Source organism: Erpetoichthys calabaricus, chromosome 1 (assembly GCF_900747795.2).
Source record: "Erpetoichthys calabaricus chromosome 1, fErpCal1.3, whole genome shotgun sequence".
Classification (NCBI taxonomy): domain Eukaryota; kingdom Metazoa; phylum Chordata; class Cladistia; order Polypteriformes; family Polypteridae; genus Erpetoichthys; species Erpetoichthys calabaricus.
The window spans coordinates 182,512,975-182,534,694 of record NC_041394.2 but is presented as its reverse complement, the minus strand read 5'-3'; the positions used below and the strand labels follow the sequence as shown (position 1 = coordinate 182,534,694).

The window sequence follows — 21,720 nt, the reverse complement described above, 5'->3', positions numbered from 1 at the left end:
ATTAGAAAGACTGCATTTAATGAAAACATGCAAAAAGTAAAACGAAGCACTTCTTGCTTTGTTGGACTACACTACTTTGAGGAATGTGGAGCTCTGTATTAACCTGCGGTTGATATTCTTTGATTTCAGAAATTACATATTTATCATTTTAAACTGTCATTCATAATATTATGAAGTATAGTTCACCTACACAGGTGATGGTAGTGATGCCGCTTCGCAATAAGGAAATCCTGTTTTCACATCCAGAGTCCTCCCTGTGTGGAGTTTGCAAAGTGCTTTGAGTAGTGAGTAAAGAGCTACAGTATATAAAAGTAAAGACCTATAATTATACTTGACAATTTGTCAATTTTAAATATCGTTATTTAACCAAATAAGCAAAACTTGTAGCACTATTACTTTCAGCCTCTATATACCTTCACAGTACTTCAAACTTGATGCAAATGCAACATATGCATACATTAAATTTTTATTTTTTTTATTTTATTGTCATCATTCATAGATCTTTTTTTACAAAAAATAGGATTGAAAACAAATCAACCCCCACCCCTCAGAAAGAGCATAGCCAACTGAGTAAAACTTAAAGCTAATAAAAATAAATAAATTGATGAGTTCGACAGGCAGATAAATGGAGAAGAAAAAGAAATGGGAAGAGAATCTACTTCCTCAGTGCTTTAAGAGCTTATTCTAAAAATATTATTGATTAGATCCTGCCAGGTTTTGAAAACGTTCTGCACAGATCCTCTAACTGTGAATTAGATTTTTTCCAATTTTAAATAGTATACAACAACATCAGTTACCCACTGACTTAAAAAGAGGAGAGTTAGGACTCTTCCAGTTTAGCAAAATAAGTCTGCGTGCCAATACTGTAGTGAAGGCAATCACAGTTTGTTTGTCCTTCTCCACTTTAAGCCCATCTGGGAGTACACCAAACACAGCTGTTAATGGGTTAGGAGGGATTGTGACACAAAGGCTGTCTGAAAGGCATTTAAAAATTTTGGTCCAGAATGTTAATTTGGTGCAGGCCCAAAACATGTGACCCAGTGAGGCTGGAACTTGATTGCAGCGTTCGCAGGTTGGATCTTGCCCTGGAAACATTTTGGACAGTTTTGTGCTCGATATATACATTTTTAAAGTTGAATAATTGTATGCTTTGCGCATATGGAGCTAGAGTGAATTCTCTGCGTTGCTCCCTTCCACTCCTTTTCTGATATGTTGAAAGGCAATGCTAATCACTCGTGGTAATTTAAAACAAACCTATTTTCCCTCAATGTGTAGTAGATATTGTATTCAGGTGTGTTACTGTTATCACTTATGGGTTTGTGCACAGATAGCTTTGATAATTATTTTTGTTTATTCTGTTAAAATGCACTTTGTGATGTGCCTGGGTCATATATGACCAAAATATATATTTCAAAAGGGAAGCAAATGTTATTGCTAATACTGTGCACTATTTTGGTTTTATGCACTCAGAGACCTATGTCTGATATCACCAAAATGTTTTTTTATTACTTCACAAAATGGAAACAAAAACAATTGCTACTACCTAAGATTCTGTTCAATTATAGCTTTTGTTTTTTATGCATTTTGATGTGCCTGTGTCAGATGTGACCAAATTTAAAATGGAAACATTTAAAAAAATTCGTGTTTATTTAAAATTTGTATTACCTGCTGCCTAAAATGTATGGCCCAGCTAAATTTCTTAGTTTGAAAATCTGGCCCAAATGTATTTGTAACTGAATAGCCCTGGTGTTAAGGAGGTTTACCCAAATTCAGACTATACACAGAATTACTCTCTCAAAATGTCTCCTACAAGGAAAGGTTCTCCTGTGTTAAGCAGGTGAACGAATAAAAATCACAAATCCCACTTAGATTCCTTACTTAAACTCTAACAGAAAAATGCAATCCAAACTGCCGAGTAACAACATTAAAGTTTCATTATGGGAAAGATGTTACTAGTATTGCTTTGGTCACATGTAAGGTTCACATTATTACATTCTGCTTGGATGCAACTAGATACAAATAAATCGGTCATGTTTAAGACATCAGTGCGGAGAGCATCACAAAAATAAAAATGGATAGTAATAATGTGTTAAACAAAAAACATCTTTAAATTAAATCTAGTCAGAAATGTAACCTTTACATACAATGCAGCCCTACCATCATCTAGCATATGACATACCACAATATTTATACAGACCAACTCATTTAAAGCACCAACTGCTTGGTCTCTTTCTCAAAGACAGCATGGGTACTTTAATTCCTGTGTATGTCTTTCCACTTTAAGAGAAGAAACCAACCAAAAAAACCCTTCCATACAGTAGTCTTGTCCAAGTTTTACAAGAGCTAAAATGGGAGTACAATTTTTAATAATACACATATAAACTGTGATGTCACCTTTGATGTGTCACTCGTTTCTCATGATACAATATGCTTAACTGTGCTGAGGTTTCATAATGCGAGTGTACTAGAATAAAAGAAAATGCAATAAACTGAAAAAGGATGTATACCTAAAGTGTGAAAAAATTAAAATTTCATTACAGACTACTAACCAAAACAGATTGATAACAAATGCAACCACCATGAAGAGTAAACAACAGCCAAGAGCAAGAAAATATGCAATCATTAAAAACTGCTCAGAGACTTACAATAATGAGCAATGGCATTACTCTCAAACAGGCAGAAGCCATCATCTCCCTGGAATGCCGGAACCTGCATGTTTTAAAAAAAAAAAAAAAAAAAAAAGACTGGGTAAAACAGCAAAGACACCAACACTAATAATCAAGATTACTGGGCATTACATTACTCAGTGTCCACACTTTCATATTCTATGACCCAAAAAAAAAAATCTTAAACAAAACCCGCCCCACACACATCTGGTAGTACATTTTTTTTTTTTTTTGACAGGAAAAAAAAAAAAAAAAAAAACCCAGCAGACAAACAAATCATAGTGCTAAAGTTACCAAGTGTTGAACTAAAGCTATAAACACACAGAAAACCCCACTGCAAGGCTTCATTTAAAGCTAACTTGTTTTAGTGATCACCAATTCTCCTATCCCCCAGCCACAACATTCTTACAAAGCATTATTTTAATAAGCTATAACCACCACTACCACCTACATACACAATATACCTTTCCAAGAGGGAATTTTTGAAGAAACTCGGGCGTCTTGTTTGTTTGACCAAAATGGAATTGTGGTGGGGAAGATGCCACTTTGATCTTGGCGCCACTGTACTGAGCAGCAATAAGGGGCTTGAAAGCCCGCCAGTTATCAGGATAGGTGTACAGAGTCTGCAAGTCAAGAAGAGGAGGGGGGGAAAAAAAATACACATCAGCTCAACAATTCAACCAAAAAGGATTAAAGTTTTTTTTTTTTGTTATGCACATCCATAAGGAATAACCAGTACTAAATAAGAAAATTTAATCTGCAGTCACTTGAGATCCTAAAAAGACTGCTCCCTCCAAATCACTCGCAGAAACATGTAAAAGATTTATAAAAAAACAGCACACCATGACAATGGACAAACTCTCAATGAGGAAATGTTATAACAACCAACCATGTTCTTGACGTGTTTAATTTAGCCAGATCAATACCATGCATGTACAGACAACCCACCCCCTGAACATAAGCCAATTCAGATCAGAGATACCTATTAACTGAACTGGCACATATTTAGTATAGAAAACCAGCGCACCCTCAGGAAATTGTGTAGACACTGAGAAAACCTTTAAACAGCATGGGTGGAGGCAAGGGTCAAAACTCCCTGGAACTACAAGCAGACAACCGCAAACAAGCAGTTCTAATGGCCAGTATTAATCTTACTTATAAACATTCCATCCATTTTCATGTAAGCTAAATAATACTTAATATACCTCATTACAAAAACTGCTTTATAGAAATAAAATATGATGGATGACTTAAATTTGGACAAACAGCTCTTTTAGTGGATGGGCACTCGTCCAAGATGGGTTTAACCTTTAGTGGGTATATTTTTAAACATCCTAAATTTGACCTTCAATTTAGACATATTGCAAATTTCAGTTGGTTTCTAAAGCACTTGGATTTTGAAATGCTTGGTTCATACATTCAAGTCTCTCAGGGACAATGGTCCATTTTAATATTTAGCTTATTATTCACACCTAGAACTAAATATCACCATGCAACTCAAGTTCTTACACAACTTCCAAATAAACTGAAGGCTGTTTCAAAAAAAAAAAAAAAAAATCCTTTTTTAGTAATTTTGCACTAGGGGTACACTGTGACCTCAAGATGACTACTTAAAATTCTGAAGATAAATACATCTAAAGAAGGTTCCGATCCTTTTATCACCTAAATTCAAATCTACCAACCAATATCACAGAAGCTTCATCACTCTAAGCATTTAAATCAAAGTTCAATAATCACTATTTTAGCATAGCATGATTGTTAAAAGTTAATGCTAAGGACGTTCATTTTGATCTCATACTTTCAATCAAATGTAGTATTTGTTTTTGTGCCATTATTAAGTATTTTCCATTTTCCTCTCTCTTCTAGACACCTGTCATGGCACATGGTCTGCCTTGGAATGAACACATTGTCACATATAATGGAGACAATTTCAGGAATTTTCTGCCCAAATTAAATAGTGGTCATTTGCTTATGTAATAATCCAGAATGAGGTGACCAAGAACATGCATTTGTTTTGCACTTTTTTTAAACAACATTTTAACTTAATTTACAGAAAATATGTTTGGTACTACAGCATGTAGGTTGGAGTTACTGGCTCAATATTCTTGATTGTGACCGTATGGACTTTGTACTGCATCTATGTGGGTTTCCCTTCGCACATATCCATGCAGGTTAGGTTAACTGGGTACTCTAAACTGGCCCAAATGTGGTTGTGTGTAAGAGTGCACAATGGACTGGCACCCAATCTAGGGTTGCTTCCTACCTTGAATAGTCTGATTCAGGAAGGCTGGAGCCAATATCACCTTGGAAATGACCGACTGGCAGCCACACTGGGCTCCAAAGAATTTTTAGAATCCATTTATTCTAATTCAAAAGGTTATTACCACATAAACAGGTTCAAGGCAGAAATCCAATCCATATATATATATATTTTTTTTAATTGTCTGTCTTGGATAGCTGGGTTAAACATATTGACTTGATGTAAGAAGAGAAGAAAAATCTTTCCTTTACTAGGTGCATAACAATTTAACCAACAATATCTCGATATTCTAATTTAATGGCTGCTGTGGCTACATCATTAAACAGCCAGGAAGGTAGATGTGTGCATCTTCAATCCCTAAAAAATTCCTATCCAAAACAAAAAACATTTATCTTCAAAACACATCATCAATTTTAAATTGTGTTTAGCCCTGGCCTTCACAGTTTGCAATTTGAGCGAGTTTTAGGTTTTCGATAGATACTTTATTAATCCCAATGGGAAATTCACATACTCCAGCAGCAGCATACTGATAAAGAAACAGTATTTTAATTAATTATTTTATTCCAAGTTTTAAAATGGATGCTGGATTTCAAAATATGAAATTTAAACATTTAAGGGGCAAACGATTAAACAGAAAAGGGCTGCAAATGATTCTCTGAAGATGAAAACCATGTGGTTCATTCACTTTATTAGGAGTTTACCACTTTATTTCCTACCCTCCGAGTGAGGCCCACTTTATTAATAAGAATCACCCATCAACGAGTGGGTTTACATTTAGCCGACCTGCTGCTTTCCCAGGCAGTCCTTTTAAATTAGCCCTATCGCTCGATTGTGACACACCTGAATTACCCCTCCCTGTTCGCACCGGGACCAGATACTGCATATAGACTTGACTACGTGCTGGCGTTTACTTTTCAACCTACAGGCGACAATTACATTGTCAATGTACTTACTTGTGAACTAAAATTGTTAAGTGATTAACTCTTGCGTGGCAAACAAAATGTGGCAGGAGAGCAAATAGAAAGCGAGAAATTAGTATAGGGAATGATCCGCTGTGAAGGACAAATTATAGTTTAAAGACATATCTGCCGAAAAAAAAGTTAAATAGTTTGTACGCGTAATCCGGACAGATTTAACTATTTCGGTGGAACTCAACAATGCAGAATGAAAAGAAAAACGTCTGCCGGTTACTTAAAGCACGTTCAGTACAATCCTACGGCTTCAGTCTATAAAATGAGACACTCAACGACCACAGAGAAAATTGACTTGAACTTATGGCACATGTAGGATAAAGTATAGCAAAGGATGACCGCGATTTACTGACGATTAGAAACAAATAACATCCACTAAATAAAAACTCACCCCGTTCGCCATCTTGAGGGAGAGAAAGAGGAGGAGCTGTACGTCGGCAGTCCGTCAAGAGATCGCGGATGGGCGTGGCTTTACGTCCGTGCCAGCACTGCGTCGCTTGCCTTGGCCGTGACTGTTTTACCGGGGCATGATGGGAAAAGGCGAGGGCAATCATGAAATCATTCTTAATTGGCAGTTTACAGGTAACGGTAATAGTAGGGCGTGAGTTGTCCATTCGGTGAAAGTCAACAGGAAAGTAGGCGTCACTTATTAAAGGGTCACGCACGTGGTATAAAGAAAGACAGACAGAACGGAGTTTTTAAAGTTTTACCCTGATAGGAGTTTGTCAAAAAGCTCCGTTTTCAGGGACCGAAAACGCAGTTTGCGTGTGGACGAAAGGCCAAAACGCATATAAAAAACTACGCCTTAAAAATACCCGGGTACGTGTGGACAGGGTCTTGTTCTGTGTTTGGAAGCATAATAATGTATAAGATTAAATTTGCATAAGTAACTAAAAAGTATCGTTTTTTTCTAAGTATTGCCAAAACGCAGTCCGTGTTATATTGGTGTGAATTGTGTGCATTATATTCTATATTAATAATTACCAAATACAAAAATAACTTACATAAGCAAAAGCATCGAGCAATTAATTGATTATGAGAATGTCACTACAGTATATTGCTATCTGCACCTTTGTTCGCACTGGATTGTCAACAGCCACAGGAGCTCAAAGTTTGACATCATTATCACGGCAAGACAGGAACTCATTGAAAATGGATGACACGGCGATCATTTGGCAACTGCCATAGTCTTCATATGTAATAAGGGATATCGGAACAACGACAATTACTTTAGGAAGAAAATCCTTGATGGAATATCAGGTCGTGACACCCATATGTGATCGCTGTGGTAAAATCAATAATAACGTTTAAAATTCATCTAACAAGTTGGGCAATGGACTTCATCTGTAAAACTTCAAAATGTGAGCTTCAGAGTCCCTTTAAACTTTAAATCTGGATGATGTTTATGCGAATTTACAGGTGCGTTTTATCTCCTTCAACACCTGATAATAGTGACCCTGTATATTTTTAAACATCTACAGGTTAGGTATATTGTGTGGAAGTGTAAGTCATTGGATTGTCTGTGGTTGTCTAATGCCCCAGCAACTGATACTGAAAGTGTTGGGCTTTGCCATCCCAACCCTGAAACAGTGTATTAGAAGGAGTGAGTGTGAAAACCCCACAAATAAATTACATTGTAGCCTACCTGAAAATAAGGAGTAATCAACTGTAGTATTAAAAATGTTTTTCATAGTGTGCTTTGCTGTAGAAAGGCAGCCTATTCAAAGCACTGCACAGATGGATGGATACATAGTTTCAGGTGGTGGGAGCATAGAAACAAGACCAAGGAGTACATCACGTAACATAATTTGTGTTTTCTCTTAGATGAAATGAAGCTCTGCATTTTAATACATGTGACAGTACTACTAACTACTCCTAACCATGAACTTTACAGTATGATGTATGTTGTCAGGAACATTTATACACTGAGAGCTGTTAGTAAATTAAACTATCCATTGTCTAAGGTGCCTAGCAATGTGGTTGGAACTGGCACCTTAAAGAATATATGAATTATGACTAAGCAGTATTTCATGTCAAGGGGCTTAGCCAGGAATTCATTTCTTTGAGCGAGAAAGTACATGAATAATAATTCCCTCTATGGCTAATCAGTTGGAACAGTCATAAAATATATTTCAGGGGGTTCAAACCTGAAATCCCAACTTTCAGTTACACTATGTTCATATCCACTGGATGACTGGAAATTGTAAAGGTCTGTTAGGTGGAATGGCCTAATCCCATTAAAAAATTCCTTATGATGTACAGTAATCCCTCCTCTATCGCGGGGGTTGCGTTCCAGACCCCCCCGCAAAAGATGAAATATGTTTTTATGGTTATTTTTATATTGTCATGCTTGGGTCACAGATTTGCACAGAAACACAGGAGGTTGTAGAGAGACAGGAACTTTATTCAAACACTGCAAACAAACATTTGTCTCTTTTTCAAAAGTTTAAACTGTGCTCCATGACAAGAAAGAGATGATAGTTCCGTCTCACAATTAAAAGAATGCAAACATATTTTCCTCTTCAAAGGAGTGTGCGTCAGGAGCAGATAATGTCAGAGAGAGAAAGAAAAGCAAACAAATCAATAGGGCTGTTTGGGCTTTTAAGTATGCGAAGCACCGCCGGACAACGCAGCTGCTAGGAAGGGAGCAATATAAAGGTAGCCTTTCAGCATTTTTTTTTAGAGGAGCGTCCGTATCATCTAGTGGTGCGAACAGACCCCCCCTGCTCACACCCCCTCAGTCAGGAGCACAGAATGTCAGAGAGAGTGAGAGAGAGAGACAGAGAAAAACAAACAATTAAAAATCAATACGTGCCGTTCGAGCTTTTAAGTATGCGAAGCACCACGCAGGAAGCATATCGCTTGACAAAACAGCCACATTTAAGCCCAGCAAGGAAGAGAGCAATGTGAAGGTAATCTTTCAGTGTTTTTTGAGGAGCGGCAGTATCTTCTAGGGGTGCGAACAGCCCCCATGCACACAATATATTTGAGGAGTTTTATTTAATAGGTAATACGCGCTCTGGTTGGGTAGCTTCTCAGCCATCTGCCAATAGCGTCCCTTGTATGAAATCAACTGGGCAAACCAACTGAGGAAGCATGTACCAGAAATTAAAAGACCCACTGTCCGTAGAAATCCGCGAACCAGCAAAAAATCCGCGATATATATTTAAATATGCTTACATATAAAATCCGCGATAGAGTGGAGCCGCGAAAGTCGAAGCGCGATATAGCGAGGGATTACTGTATTCATAATGGTGACGAACATGCATGTAGAGTTTACCTGACCCCCCCTTCAGCAAATAAGAAACACTTAAATTTGTAACACTAAAACAATTTCAGAAAATTGATAAATAAAAGACAGGAACAAGTGAGTCTTCAACTTAAGGATAATCAAAAGGCAGGAGTTCTAGAGTAATGATCATCAGTGTCTGCAGGGTTTTTGTTCTAGCCAGTTGCTTTTGATGTAACATTTTTCGGGTGATTCATTTTAATTAGTTCATACAAGATTCCTATTCTAGATTCATAAGGGTCAAGGCATTTAAGATTCTGACTCTACAATTGCTGCCTCATCTCTTAAACAGCTGTATTCACAGTTTTTAATTGCTTCTTGTTTTCTCATCAATTAACAATGATATTTAAATAGTGAATAGAAAGAATGCTCAACAGCTAAATTGACCCTACTTATATCCAGTTATGTCAAAATGTGCTAACATTATTAAAAATCTCTGTCAGAATGATGTTGTTAACAAATTATAAAATCAAATACCAGTATTCACTAACAAATGATTTGCATCTAAAACAACTGTAATGAAAAATCGTCAACCACTGCAGTCTGTCAGGTGCAAGACTGAGAGTGTTTATGCTAGAAAGTGGGAACTGCGAAGACATGCAATTGTTTGTCAAGGGGAGCAGATGTAATTTTATATATGGTTTGAATATGATAGTTTAAAATGTCAGTCCATTTATAACGTGTCAGTCCATTTATAACGCTTAAAAATAATGGTTCTTTAATGGCACTTTATGGTTCTTTATTTGGTTGTGTGGTACCTCATAGAACTATTGCTTGACAAATAACCATTTCATTCTGGGAAGGGTTCTTGTGCTTTGAAAAACATCCTAATATGTAGAAACAAAAATCTTTGTTGTATGGTAGGCTACCTAGCAGGACACTAACAGATAACCTGAACTTAACATGAGTTATTGTATGTAGTAAGAGTCCTTTTAAAATCCAGAACTCATTGTATTACACAAATCTGTTTGAATCTGTTCATGGTTAATTACTGTATGGAGCCTGTTTTAGATCTAAGTAATGGTTCTTTCTGGAACCTTCATGTGGATGGATCTTTTGGTAACCAAAAATGGTTCCCCTACTGCATCGCCCTCAAGAACTGCGCTGGCACCTTTATTTTTAAAAGTGAAGGGCACTTTTAAAAATTAGATATTAGAACTCAGAACCTTGATAACATTCATCAATTATAAAAGTTAATGTGAATATTTTTCAATTAGCCATGAATGATCATAACAATGTTTATTTTTACTATGTTCAAAAATCTCAGGAATTACATGGAATCATGAATCTTTTATTCCCTCTCTATAGCTTGAATAGATTCTGCAGTTGAACATTTTTAAACATCAAATTTTGCAGAAGGGTGGCAGAACGAACAAGTGATTAGCTTGAGTCCAGTGCTACTAGGATAGGCTCCATACTCCTAAATTGTATTAAGTAGTTTTCAGAATATTAGATGGTATTATTTTTCACAAGGAAGTCAATATCCACATTACACCAGCAGGAATAAGAAAATGACCGGTTTTGTGTTTCACATAATTGTAGTCCAACCAGTCTTCTTCATTTATTTGAACATTTACTTTTTACATTAAGCTTTCATGGTTTTACACAATAAATCTGGATTCACTTTTTGTATATTTTGTTGAATTAATAGTATTTTGCTGTAAAGACAAGAAACCTAAAACAATTCAGACTGTGTCTGCATCTTTTCATAATCCTTTTTAAATGGTGGACTGTGCATCTATTTTATTCATCAACTTTCCAAAATTTTCTGTGGCTGTTTTTTATTTTTAAGTTACTCTTTATGATAGCAACCTATTTATAAGACTTGTACGTATATGCACAATATTAAATTTAAAGATTTAATTTGTAAATTAAAACAATTTAAAAAGGAAATGCAGGAAGAATACACTTATGTGCATTAAAACATTTAAAATAATTCATTCTTAATGTATATTGAGGAGTAAAAAAAAGTTTTTGAATTAATTAAATTAGCTATACAGTATGAACACATCCATTCATTGCCCAGTTCAGGGATATAAAGCTATAGCTTCCTCATAATTTGTGAGAAATTATTTATAAAGTGAAAGTAAGTACTTGGGGTTTGGAGAGGGAGGGGAACTTTCAATTATAAATCAATAATTAAGATGGGTATCTCATGTACAATTTATTGTTTCACAAGCACACTGAACTATGGACGATTTGAGAGTGGTGATAGCAGATACAATGTAACTACTCTTTTTTTACCTTATTTCCAGACTCGGTAGTCTCAATTTATAAATGTAGTCATCCTAGAAAATATTGTAAAGGCTACTTTTAACATAGATCTACATGTAGATGTAGTAGCCAAAACTATATTACCATGTATAATGTAGCCAAGTGTGACACTCATTACCCTATAATATACTGTCTATTACTGCCTGAAATGAGCGATTTCTAACTTACTAGAAGCAAAACCCAGGTAAGTAATTTTAAGGCAGAAAACACATTGATAGTTGCAGCCCTTTACTTAAGAGGCATTGTTTTGATAAAATATGAATACTGATAAAATTAAAAAAATAAATATTTGTTTCTCAAGCAATAATTTATGTGTGACATGTCACTTTACTCAAATACAGGACATTTTTTTCAGTAGTGAAAATCTCAGAAAAGGCTGTGTGCTAAAAACTCTCTGTATTAAAAAGGTACATCCCACCCCCCACCATCCTAGTCAAAATTTTGGGTCTCAAAGTAGTAACAGAACACCCCCCACCCCCACCCCTTACCACTTTCCCCTGGTATCCCCAGGGTTAAAATTTTGGGTTCCAAAGTAGTCTATTGTCTCTTTCTGACAAAGTAGGATATGTATGCAAAATTTTGTTGATATTGAATGAAGGACGTGGAATTGTATAAAGAACATACACACCTACACACTATAAAGAACAATGGCATGCAACTGCAAAGCCAATTTTTCAGTAGCCATTACTTCAGTGTTCCAATAATGAACTCTGTTATTTCACTTGTGGCAGGAGGCTGGGGGGTAGACCCAGCTGGGACACCTGGAAGGACCGGGAGGCAATGTTTACGTCCCCTGGGCCATGAGGGGGCAACCGCCCTGCATAATGAGGGGACCACGGGGACGGAGCCAGGATGCTCCATTTGGACCCGTGGCTGCCGCCAGGGGGCACCCCAAGTATCTTGGAAGCTGGGAAAGCTGCACTTCCACCACACCTGGGCAGGTGGAAGAAGAACCTTCCAGGGACACCCAGGTGCTCGTGCGGCACTTCCGCCACACCAGAAAGTGCTGCCGAAAGGTCATCAGCAAGCACCTGGAGCACATCCGGGTTAATATAAAAGGGGCTGCCTTCCTACAGTCAGAGAGCGAGAGTCGGGAGCTGGAGGTGGACAACACTCCAGCGACAGGGAGAAGGCCCGTAGAAGGGTGTTATGGTGCTGGAAGCACTGTATGTGTGCGGAACTGGGGTTTTGGGACCTTTGTTTATTAAAGCGTGTGTGTTTTAAGAACTGCCGGTGTCCGGGCTGGTTATCTCACACACACTTTATTATGTTTATACAGTAATTGGTTATTAGAGAAACCATTGTATTTCTGTTGGCACAGATGAAACCTGTAATTCTGGCCAATAAAGCAATTAAGTTGTCTTTCCGTGGGTTGCATGGCATTGGCACTCCTTAAGTTCAATTCTGAGATCCAAAAAATGAAACAGGTTTCTCAAGAAACATTACATGCTATTGTTGTTTTGGAAAATGAAGGTTATTCCATGCAACAGATTGCCAAGAAATTGAAGAATTCATACAAAGGCGTCTGTCATGGATTTCTTTTAAATAAACGTTAGTCATGTGTGTGTGTGTTTATATATATATATATATACAGTATATACAGCGCATCACTTTTTCCACATTTTGTTATGTTACAGCCTTATTCCAAAACGGATTAAATTCATTTTTTTCTTCAGAATTCTACACACAACACCCCATAAGGACAACGTGAAAACAGTTTACTTGAGGTTTTTGCAAATTTATTAAAAATAAAAAAACTGAGAAATCACATGTACATAAGTATTCACAGCCTTTGCTCAATACTTTGTCGATGCACCTTTGGCAGAAATTACAGCCTCACGTCTTTTTGAATATGATGCCACAAGCTTGGCACACCTATCCTTGGCCAGTTTCGCCCATTCCTCCTTGCAGCACCTCTCAAGCTCCATCAGGTTGGATGGAAAGCGTTGGTGCACAGCCATTTTAAGATCTCTCCAGAGATGTTCAATCAGATTCAAGTCTGGACTCTGGCTGGGCCACTCAAGGACATTCACACAGTTGTCCTGAAGCCACTCCTTTGATATCTTGGCTGTGTGCTTAGGGTCGTTGTCCTGCTGAAAGATGAACCGTCGCCCCAGTCTGACGTCAAGAGCGCTCTGGAACAGGTTTTCATCCAGGATGTCTCTGTACATTGCTGCAGTCATCTTTCCCTTTATCCTGACTAGTATCCCAGTTCCTGCTGCTGAAAAACATCCCCACAGCATGATGCTGCCACCACCATGCTTCACTGTAGGGATGGTATTGGCCTGATGATGAGCGGTGCCTGGATTCCTCCAAACGTGATGCTTGGCATTCACACCAAAGAGTTCAATCTTTGTCTCATCAGACCAGAGAATTTTCTTTCTCATGGTCTGAGAGTCCTTCAGGTGCCTTTTGGCAAACTCCAGGCGGGCTGCCATGTGCCTTTTACTAAGGAGTGGCTTCCGTCTGGCCATTCTACCATACAGGCCGGATTGGTGGATTGCTGCAGAGATGGTTGTCCTTCTGGAAGGTTCTCTTCTCTCCACAGAGTACCTCAGGAGCTCTGACAGAGTGATCATCGGGTTCTTGGTCACCTCCCTGACCAAGGCCCTTCTCCCCCGATCGCTCAGTTTAGATGACCGGCCAGCTCTAGGAAGAGTCCTGGTGGTTTCAAACTTCTTCCACTTATGGATGATGGAGGCCACTGTGCTCATTGGGACCTTCAAAGCAGCAGAAATTTTTCTGTAACCCTCCCCAGATTTGTGCCTCGAGACAATCCTGTCTCGGAGGTCCACAGACAATTCCTTTGACTTCATGCTTGGTTTGTGCTCTGATATGAACTGTCAACTGTGGGACCTTATATAGACAGGTGTGTGCCTTTCCAAATCATGTCCAGTCAACTGAATTTACCACAGGTGGACTCCAATTAAGCTGCAGAAACATCTCAAGGATGATCAGGGGAAACACGATGCACCTGAGCTCAATTTTGAGCTTCATGGCAAAGGCTGTGAATACTTATGTACATGTGCTTTTCTCAATTTTTTTTATTTTTAATAAATTTGCAAAAACCTCAAGTAAACTTTTTTCATGTTGTCATTATGGGGTGTTGTGTGTAGAATTCTGAGGAAAAAAATGAATTTAATCCATTTTGGAATAAGGTTGTAACATAACAAAATGTGGAAAAAGTGATGTGCTGTGAATACTTTCCGGATGCACTGCACTGTGTGTGTGTGTGTGTATATATATATATATATATATATATATATATAAATCTCCAATTCCAAAAAAGTTGGGATGCTGTGTAAAATGTAAATAAAAACTATGCAATGATTTGCAAATTTCATAAACTCATATTTTATTCACAATAGAACATAGAAAACATCAAAATATTCAAACTGAGAAAATTTACCATTGTAAGAAAAGATTAAGTTCATTTTGAATTTGATGGCAGCAGCACGTCTCAAAAATGTTGGGACAGGGCCATGTTTACCATTGTGTAGCATTTCCTCTTCTTTTAATAAGTCTGTAAACATCTGGGAACTGAGAAGACTGTTTGCTGGACTTTTGGGAGAGGAATGTTGTCCCATTCTTGTCCGATGTAGGATTCTAACTGCTGAACAGTCCTGGGTCTCCTTTGTCATATTTTTGTTTCATGATGCGCCAAATGTTTTCAACTGGTGAAAGGTCTGGACTACAGGCAGGCCAGTTCGGCGCCTGGACTCTTCTACTACGAAGCCATGCTGTTTTAATAGATGCAGTAAGCAGTTTAGCATTGTCATTCTGAAATATGCAAGGCCTTCCCTGAAAAAGACATTGTCTGAATGGGGGCTATGTTACTCTACAACCTGTATATACCTTTCAGCATTGATGGTGCCTATCCATAGGTGCAGGTTGACAGTTCCATGGGCACTAATGCACCCCCATACCATCAGAGATGCACACTTTTGAACCGAGAGCTGATAACAAGCCAGATGATCCCTCTATTCTTTAGTCCCAAGGCCGCGGTGTCCATGTTTTCCAAAAAGAATATCAAATTTCGATTCGTCTGACAGAACAGTTTTCCACTTTGCCTCAGTCCATTTTAAATGAGCTTTGGAGAACAGGGTGGTGTTTCTGGATCATGTTCACTTATGGCTTTTTCTTTGCACGATAGAGCTTTAACCTGCATTTGTGAATGGCATGGCAACTTGTGTGAACTGACAATAATTTCTGTAAGTGTTCCTGAGCCCATGCAGTGACTTCCATGACAAAATCATGTCTGTTTTTAACGTAGAGCTTCCTGAGTGCCCGAAGATCACAAACATCCAATATTGATTTTCGACCTTGTCCCTTGTACAGACTCTCAGCAATGATATTACGTGAGACGTGTTGCTGCCATCAAATTCTAAGTGAGGTAATATTTTTGATGAAATTGTAAAGTCTCTCATTTTAAACATTTGATATGCTTTCTTTGTTCTACTGTGAAATATGGGTTTATGAAATTTGTGAATCGTTGCATGTGTTTTTTATTTACATTTTACACAGCATACCAACTTTTTTAGAATTGGGGTTTTGTGTGAATTTTATGTGAGGTCAGAGAAGTGAGATGGGTTGAGAGTCGCTGCAGGAGCACTGTGAGATAGAAGTGAAACACAGCCTAGCATACAGACAGGATTCAGCCACTATGTAATAAATTCCCCTTTTTAATGCATACTCCCATGGCCTCTGGCTGAAAACTGCAGCACACTCTAGAACTACATTGATACAGTACTACTTTCATGCAACAATGTATCATGCAACAATTTAAGAAAATGTTTAGTTACGTGTTGGGAGAAGGATGCCTAAGAGGAGGTTTATGGATGTGGTGAGAGAGGACATGCAGGTGATGGGTGTAACAGAGCAAGATGAAGAGGACAGAAAGATATGGAAAAAGATGATAATCTATGGCAACCCCTAACGGGAGCAGCCAAAAGAAGGAGAAGGAGTTTAGTTATGTTTATTTGAAAACTATGCAAGGCAACTGAAAGACAATTTTCAAAATCACAATGGATTTTTTGTTGTTTTTTTCTTTATGAACTTCAACCTCACTGGGAGTGTCATGGTCCTCCAAGTGCAGCCGGGTGGACCACCAGTGGGCCATGGCCCCGTGTTTGAAAAACAGCTACAATAGATCTACTTAAATAGTATAAAGTGAACTCTCCTAAGCTTACCCAGACATAAAGAAGAAACAACAGCCAAATAGTAGTTAATCATCCTATAGACTGTGTAAAGTAAATTGGAATTTTAGAAACTTAAACAACTTATAATTTAGGTGAAGCCGAAAGTAATCCTTTGTTCTGTACAGAATATATACAAAATAATTTCCTTCATAGTGTCCTCAAATGTCTTGAGTGAAGAAGGCAAATTGGATCTAACCAGAACTGAAGAGGAAGCAAAACACCTAAGATGCACAACTACACTTATTTTTAACCTTTTCTGTTATTTGCCAGTTTCTAATAGAACTTCTTTAAAACTCTGCTTCTAAAAAAAGTATGGCTTCTTCTAGTCCTGATCATTAGCAAAAACACAAAAATTTTAATATAATGTTAAATGCAATGTCCTCTAAGTCATTACTGGATGTTAAGCCCCAGTTTAGGATTACTTCTGGCCAAACTCTGGAAGCATCCTACTCTGGTAAAAGTGAGAACAAGGGATAGAATTGTCATGCAGCCTGATACTCTGATACTACCCATTACTTTAAAGGGAAAACAGAGTCCAATCTGTTACCACCTTTTAGTAGTCAGGATGTCTTCTGGTTTGCCGCCAGATCTCCAGAGTGCTTGTCACTCTCACTACCACCTAGGCTAGGAGGCATCACATCTCCTTTGCAACAAGCCATGGCCAGTTTTACTCCACAAAGTGGGTGAAGAATCCCTGCCACATAGACTATGTCATTCCTGTTTCTCTTCTCATAGCAGCCCACAGGTTTTCACTCCATCCCATGAAACATACAATTGTATCTATATATTTTAATTTAGCTATAGAAACTCGTGCAAAAAAAGTATCAGCATTTGAATTATTACAGAAAGTGCACCTTTACTTAATTCATCAGAATATAAACATACAATAGATAGGCCCAGAATATTTTAAAACAAACATTCTTGGACATAAAGAAAATATCACTTCCAGATTTTTCCATTTCTTGCTTCGGAAACTGAGGTTTAACTGACAAGACCTGCAGACAAATGAACAAGAAAATTAAAATGTAAATTTGCACACACAAAGAAATATTCACAAAGTAACAGATTCAAACAGCAACAGAATGACAAGAGATGCTCAGATTGATTGACCACCAATCTAAATAAGCTGATTTTCACTAAAAAAATACTTGATTGGAGATCAGTAAATTGGCTGATCACAAAAAACAATCTTTTTAACGCCTGCTTTTCTAGGCTTTATGGCATTTAGTTGCATTGCTCCATTACGCAAGGTATTGCGGTAATTGAGCTAGTGTCTGATTTTTTTTTCTCTTTCAGGGAACTTCTTACAGTGTAAAAGAATTCAAGGCTTTTTTTTTTTTTTACAAGAGAGCAACAGACTACTAGAATATTAGCCTTTATGTTAAAGAAAGTGCAGTAATAAATGGAAAAAAAGAAATCAGTGAAGTCTTCCTGTGCAATTTAACAAACGACAAGAACAGTTACTTTAATGAATTCAAGACCTTTTTATTTAGCCTTTAAAAAAAAACAGACACCATTTGAGTTTAGGCAGTGAGTTTGTTTTAAGTGCAGCAGCTAACATTTTTAATTGGAAAAAGAAAAGATAATTTTGAAATTGCTGCTTAGTAAACCATAGGCTCATTAGATTAACAGAAAAATGTGTCTTTTACTTATAAGTTTGTTAAGCAGCATTTTAGTCTTCTTTCTTAATAAAGAACTGGTGAATATTTGATACATTTGTGGCTTTTTTAAAGATTTGTACTGTGTTTATTATTTTTTGCTGTGTGTCATATAGTATACATTTTGGTAAGAAACAAGTACTGCATTATTAAAATGGTAATCCATGCTTATTACACCTTAAGAATTATGTATGTGTAGCTGATATACTGATGGTTTGTTTCCCCAGTGTAACTATAGTAAATGTGTACTTTAACATTTAAAATAATAGTGCAATTAATGATTTTTACGTGATTAAAACCTATAAATGCAGGTGTATTTACATTTAAGCAGTGTTTAATTGCCAATATCTTCTCATAGATTGTGTGTTTGTGCATATATATACAGTGATCCCTCGCTATATCGCGCTTCGCCTTTCGCGGCTTCACTCCATCGCGGATTTTATATGTAAGCATATTTAAATATATATCGCGGATTTTTCGCTGCTTCACGGGTTTCTGCGGACAATGGGTCTTTTAATTTCTGGTACATGCTTCCTCAGTTGGTTTGCCCAGTTGATTTCATACAAGGGACGCTATTGGCAGATGGCTGAGAAGCTACCCAGCTTACTTTCTCCCTCTCTCTCTCTCTTGCGCTGACTTTTTCTGATCCTGACGTAGGGGGATTGAGCAGGGGAGCTGTTCGCACACCTAGACGATACGGACGCTCGTCTAAAAATGCTGAAAGATTATCTTCACGTTGGCTACCTTCTGTGCAGCTGCTTCGTGAAGCGACATGCTGCCCGGTGCTTCGCATACTTAAAAGCACGAAGGGCACGTATTGATTTTTTTATCTGTCTCTCTCTCTCTCTCTGTCTGCTCCTGACGGAGGGGGTGTGAGCTGCCACCTTCAACAGCTTTGTGCCGCGGTGCTTCGCATACTTAAAAAGCCAAACAGCCCTATTGATTTGTTTGCTCCTTTGAAGAGGAAGATATGTTTGCATTCTTTTAATTGTGAGACAGAACTGTCATCTCTGTCTTGTCATGGAGCACAGTTTAAACTTTTGAAAAAGAGACAAATGTTTGTTTGCAGTGTTTGAATAACGTTCCTGTCTCTCTACAACCTCCTGTGTTTCTGCGCAAATCTGTGACCCAAGCATAACAATAAAAAATAACCATATAGACATATGGTTTCTACTTCGCGGATTTTCTTATTTCGCGGGTGGCTCTGGAACGCAACCCCCGCGATGGAGGAGGGATTACTATATATATATATATATATATATATATATATATATATATTTTTTTTTTCATGGCATTCGTAGTCTGAATCACAATCTGACTGTATGGGTGGTTACCTACCAGGTAACGCTTGTGGTTGGTCAGCAAGTTGGCTAACATCCGCCACGGTGCCCTCTTTCAGTTGCGAGAAGCAAATCATAGAATGGTTGAAAATAGTTTTTTACTGTCAAATAATGCAAAGAGTACACGACACGTGTTTTGCCCTAATTCTGGGCTCATCAGGCGTACACACTCACTGCACTCCCTCTCGGGAATCGAACCTCAGACGTCAGCGCTAGAGGTGAAGCCCCTAACGTTGCGCCACGGCGTGTGGTTCGTTCATTTGACAGCATGTAGATCGGGGTAATTACATTCATGGCATTCGTAGTCTGAATCACAATCTGATTGTATGGGTGGTTACCTACCAGGTAACGCTTGTGGTTTTATATATATTTATATATCTCTATATATAATCTTCATTTGGATCATGATCTTTGTCCGCGAATGAGTTAGAAGAAGAAGCACTAGATGGCAGTAGAGAGACAGCTAAAACATAGGCATTGCATTAAAAATCTCCTCCAGGCTTATACTACTGAAGACTGTAGTACTCCAGTCACACCTCAAAACACAGACATTCAAACTAAAATTGTTGTGCTTTAAATTAACTAATCTTTATATATAATCTTCATTTGGATCTTGATCTTTGTTTGTCTGCGAATTCCACACATGCGTAGACCACATTCCAGTTTAGTACGTTGTTGTTACTCACGGATATCAACAATGTGCCGGAATAACGAAAGGGGTGGTGGACAGTGTTACGCTGGTTAGCTCCTGAGGCCTGGTTAGAGAATGAGATTGCCAAAGATAAAAGGTACGTGCCTACGTAACATATGAATGAATGAAAGACAGTGGGTAAAATGAATGATAACGTAACAGCACGTTCCGGAAATTATTATTGTTACGTTGTAGCCGGCGAGTGCTGCGCGTCTCACAGTTGTACCGTGGCTTGCTCACATGTCAGTGAAGTGATCCCTATTTATGCTTTAAAGAGCCTGGATACCTATGTGTCCCCCTTTTATAACCATTGTTCCTTGTATATTGCCTTACTCTTTGGATTGCCACAAAGCAACCTGCGAGATTGGAGAAAGGTTGAGAAGAGATCGTGAGAGGAAACGACAGCGTCGTGAAAACGAGACGGACTGTGAAAGGAGAGAAGCAGAAATGCGATTCTTTTTGAAGTTTGTCCTATGTATACCGCTGGGCAAGAACTGCATGGAATGCTATAAACTACGTTTCGTGTTTCTGCTGTCGATTTCTTGTTTTTAGCATTAAAGACGACCGTGCGCAGATTGTTCGTGGGTTTGTGTGCTAGTCTGACGCCTGACTTGGCCAGAATGCGTGCTGCACCTTCAGACACCTTGTGGTGATAAGGAAGTGAGTACCAGGTGGGGTGGGGGTTCTGGTTCAAGTCTATTGTTTGCGGAGTTTTTTGGCATCTTCTGTGTAAGCTTCGATTGATGAATGTTTTTGAGTATCCGTTTGAAGTGGAAAGGTGTAACTTTTGCTATATATTGCCTTTGATTCTTGTAAGTCTAAGCATTATCCTCTGATGAAGGTCCCTGGTAGGGGCTGAAAGCTCAGGAATAAAAAGTACTTTATGATATGTGAGTCATTTTCTCCCTTTGTGGATCTCCAGCTGCAATTATTATTTTATATATATATATATATATATATATATATATATATATATATATATATATATATATATATACACACACATACATATATACATATACACACACACACTAGCCGACACCCGCCATAGTATACGGCGGTGTAAGAATGGGAACGGAAAACGGTGAGAAAGGAATTCAGAAATCAAGAAGAAAAATACTTCTTGAAAGACACAGTGTGCATGTAGAATTTCCGGCCAAGCAGGATTACATGTGAAAGTGATAAATAAATAAGGCTTTCCGAATTTATGTACTATGGCCATGGCATCCTGATAGTTTTGTTGCATGTATCTTGGACTTCCTGGAAATGTGGACGGTAATATGATCATTTTGCCTACACGTGCGTTGTTATTTTCAGCGTTTGCTTGCAGTTCCACGCGCAGATCTTGTTGATGTAATCTGAGATAGTTGAGA

General features: G+C 37.9%; 2 protein-coding genes across 3 annotated transcripts in view; both read right to left on the bottom strand.

Annotated features, from left to right (window-relative positions):
* eef1g (eukaryotic translation elongation factor 1 gamma) overlaps positions 1 to 6,396 on the bottom strand; it is a 69,168-nt gene extending 62,772 nt beyond the window's left edge. The window contains exons 1-3 of the mRNA XM_028809608.2: positions 6,289 to 6,396; positions 3,131 to 3,289; positions 2,646 to 2,709 (exon numbers count right to left, since the gene is read on the bottom strand). Coding sequence (XP_028665441.1) covers positions 2,646 to 2,709; positions 3,131 to 3,289; positions 6,289 to 6,300 — 235 coding nt within the window. The 5' untranslated portion in view covers positions 6,301 to 6,396. The remainder of the gene's footprint in view (positions 1 to 2,645; positions 2,710 to 3,130; positions 3,290 to 6,288) is intronic.
* The window catches only part of polr2g (RNA polymerase II subunit G), a 236,776-nt gene that overhangs the window by 189,203 nt on the left and 25,853 nt on the right, over positions 1 to 21,720 (bottom strand). Inside the window, exon 8 of one of the 2 annotated variants that reach the window (XM_028809597.2) lies at positions 17,489 to 17,653. The exons of the other annotated variant lie outside the window; for it this stretch is intronic. Within the exon in view, the coding sequence (XP_028665430.1) occupies positions 17,640 to 17,653 (14 nt within the window). The 3' untranslated portion in view covers positions 17,489 to 17,639. Of the gene's footprint in view, positions 1 to 17,488; positions 17,654 to 21,720 lie in introns of those variants that run through there. 2 annotated transcript variants of the gene reach the window in all.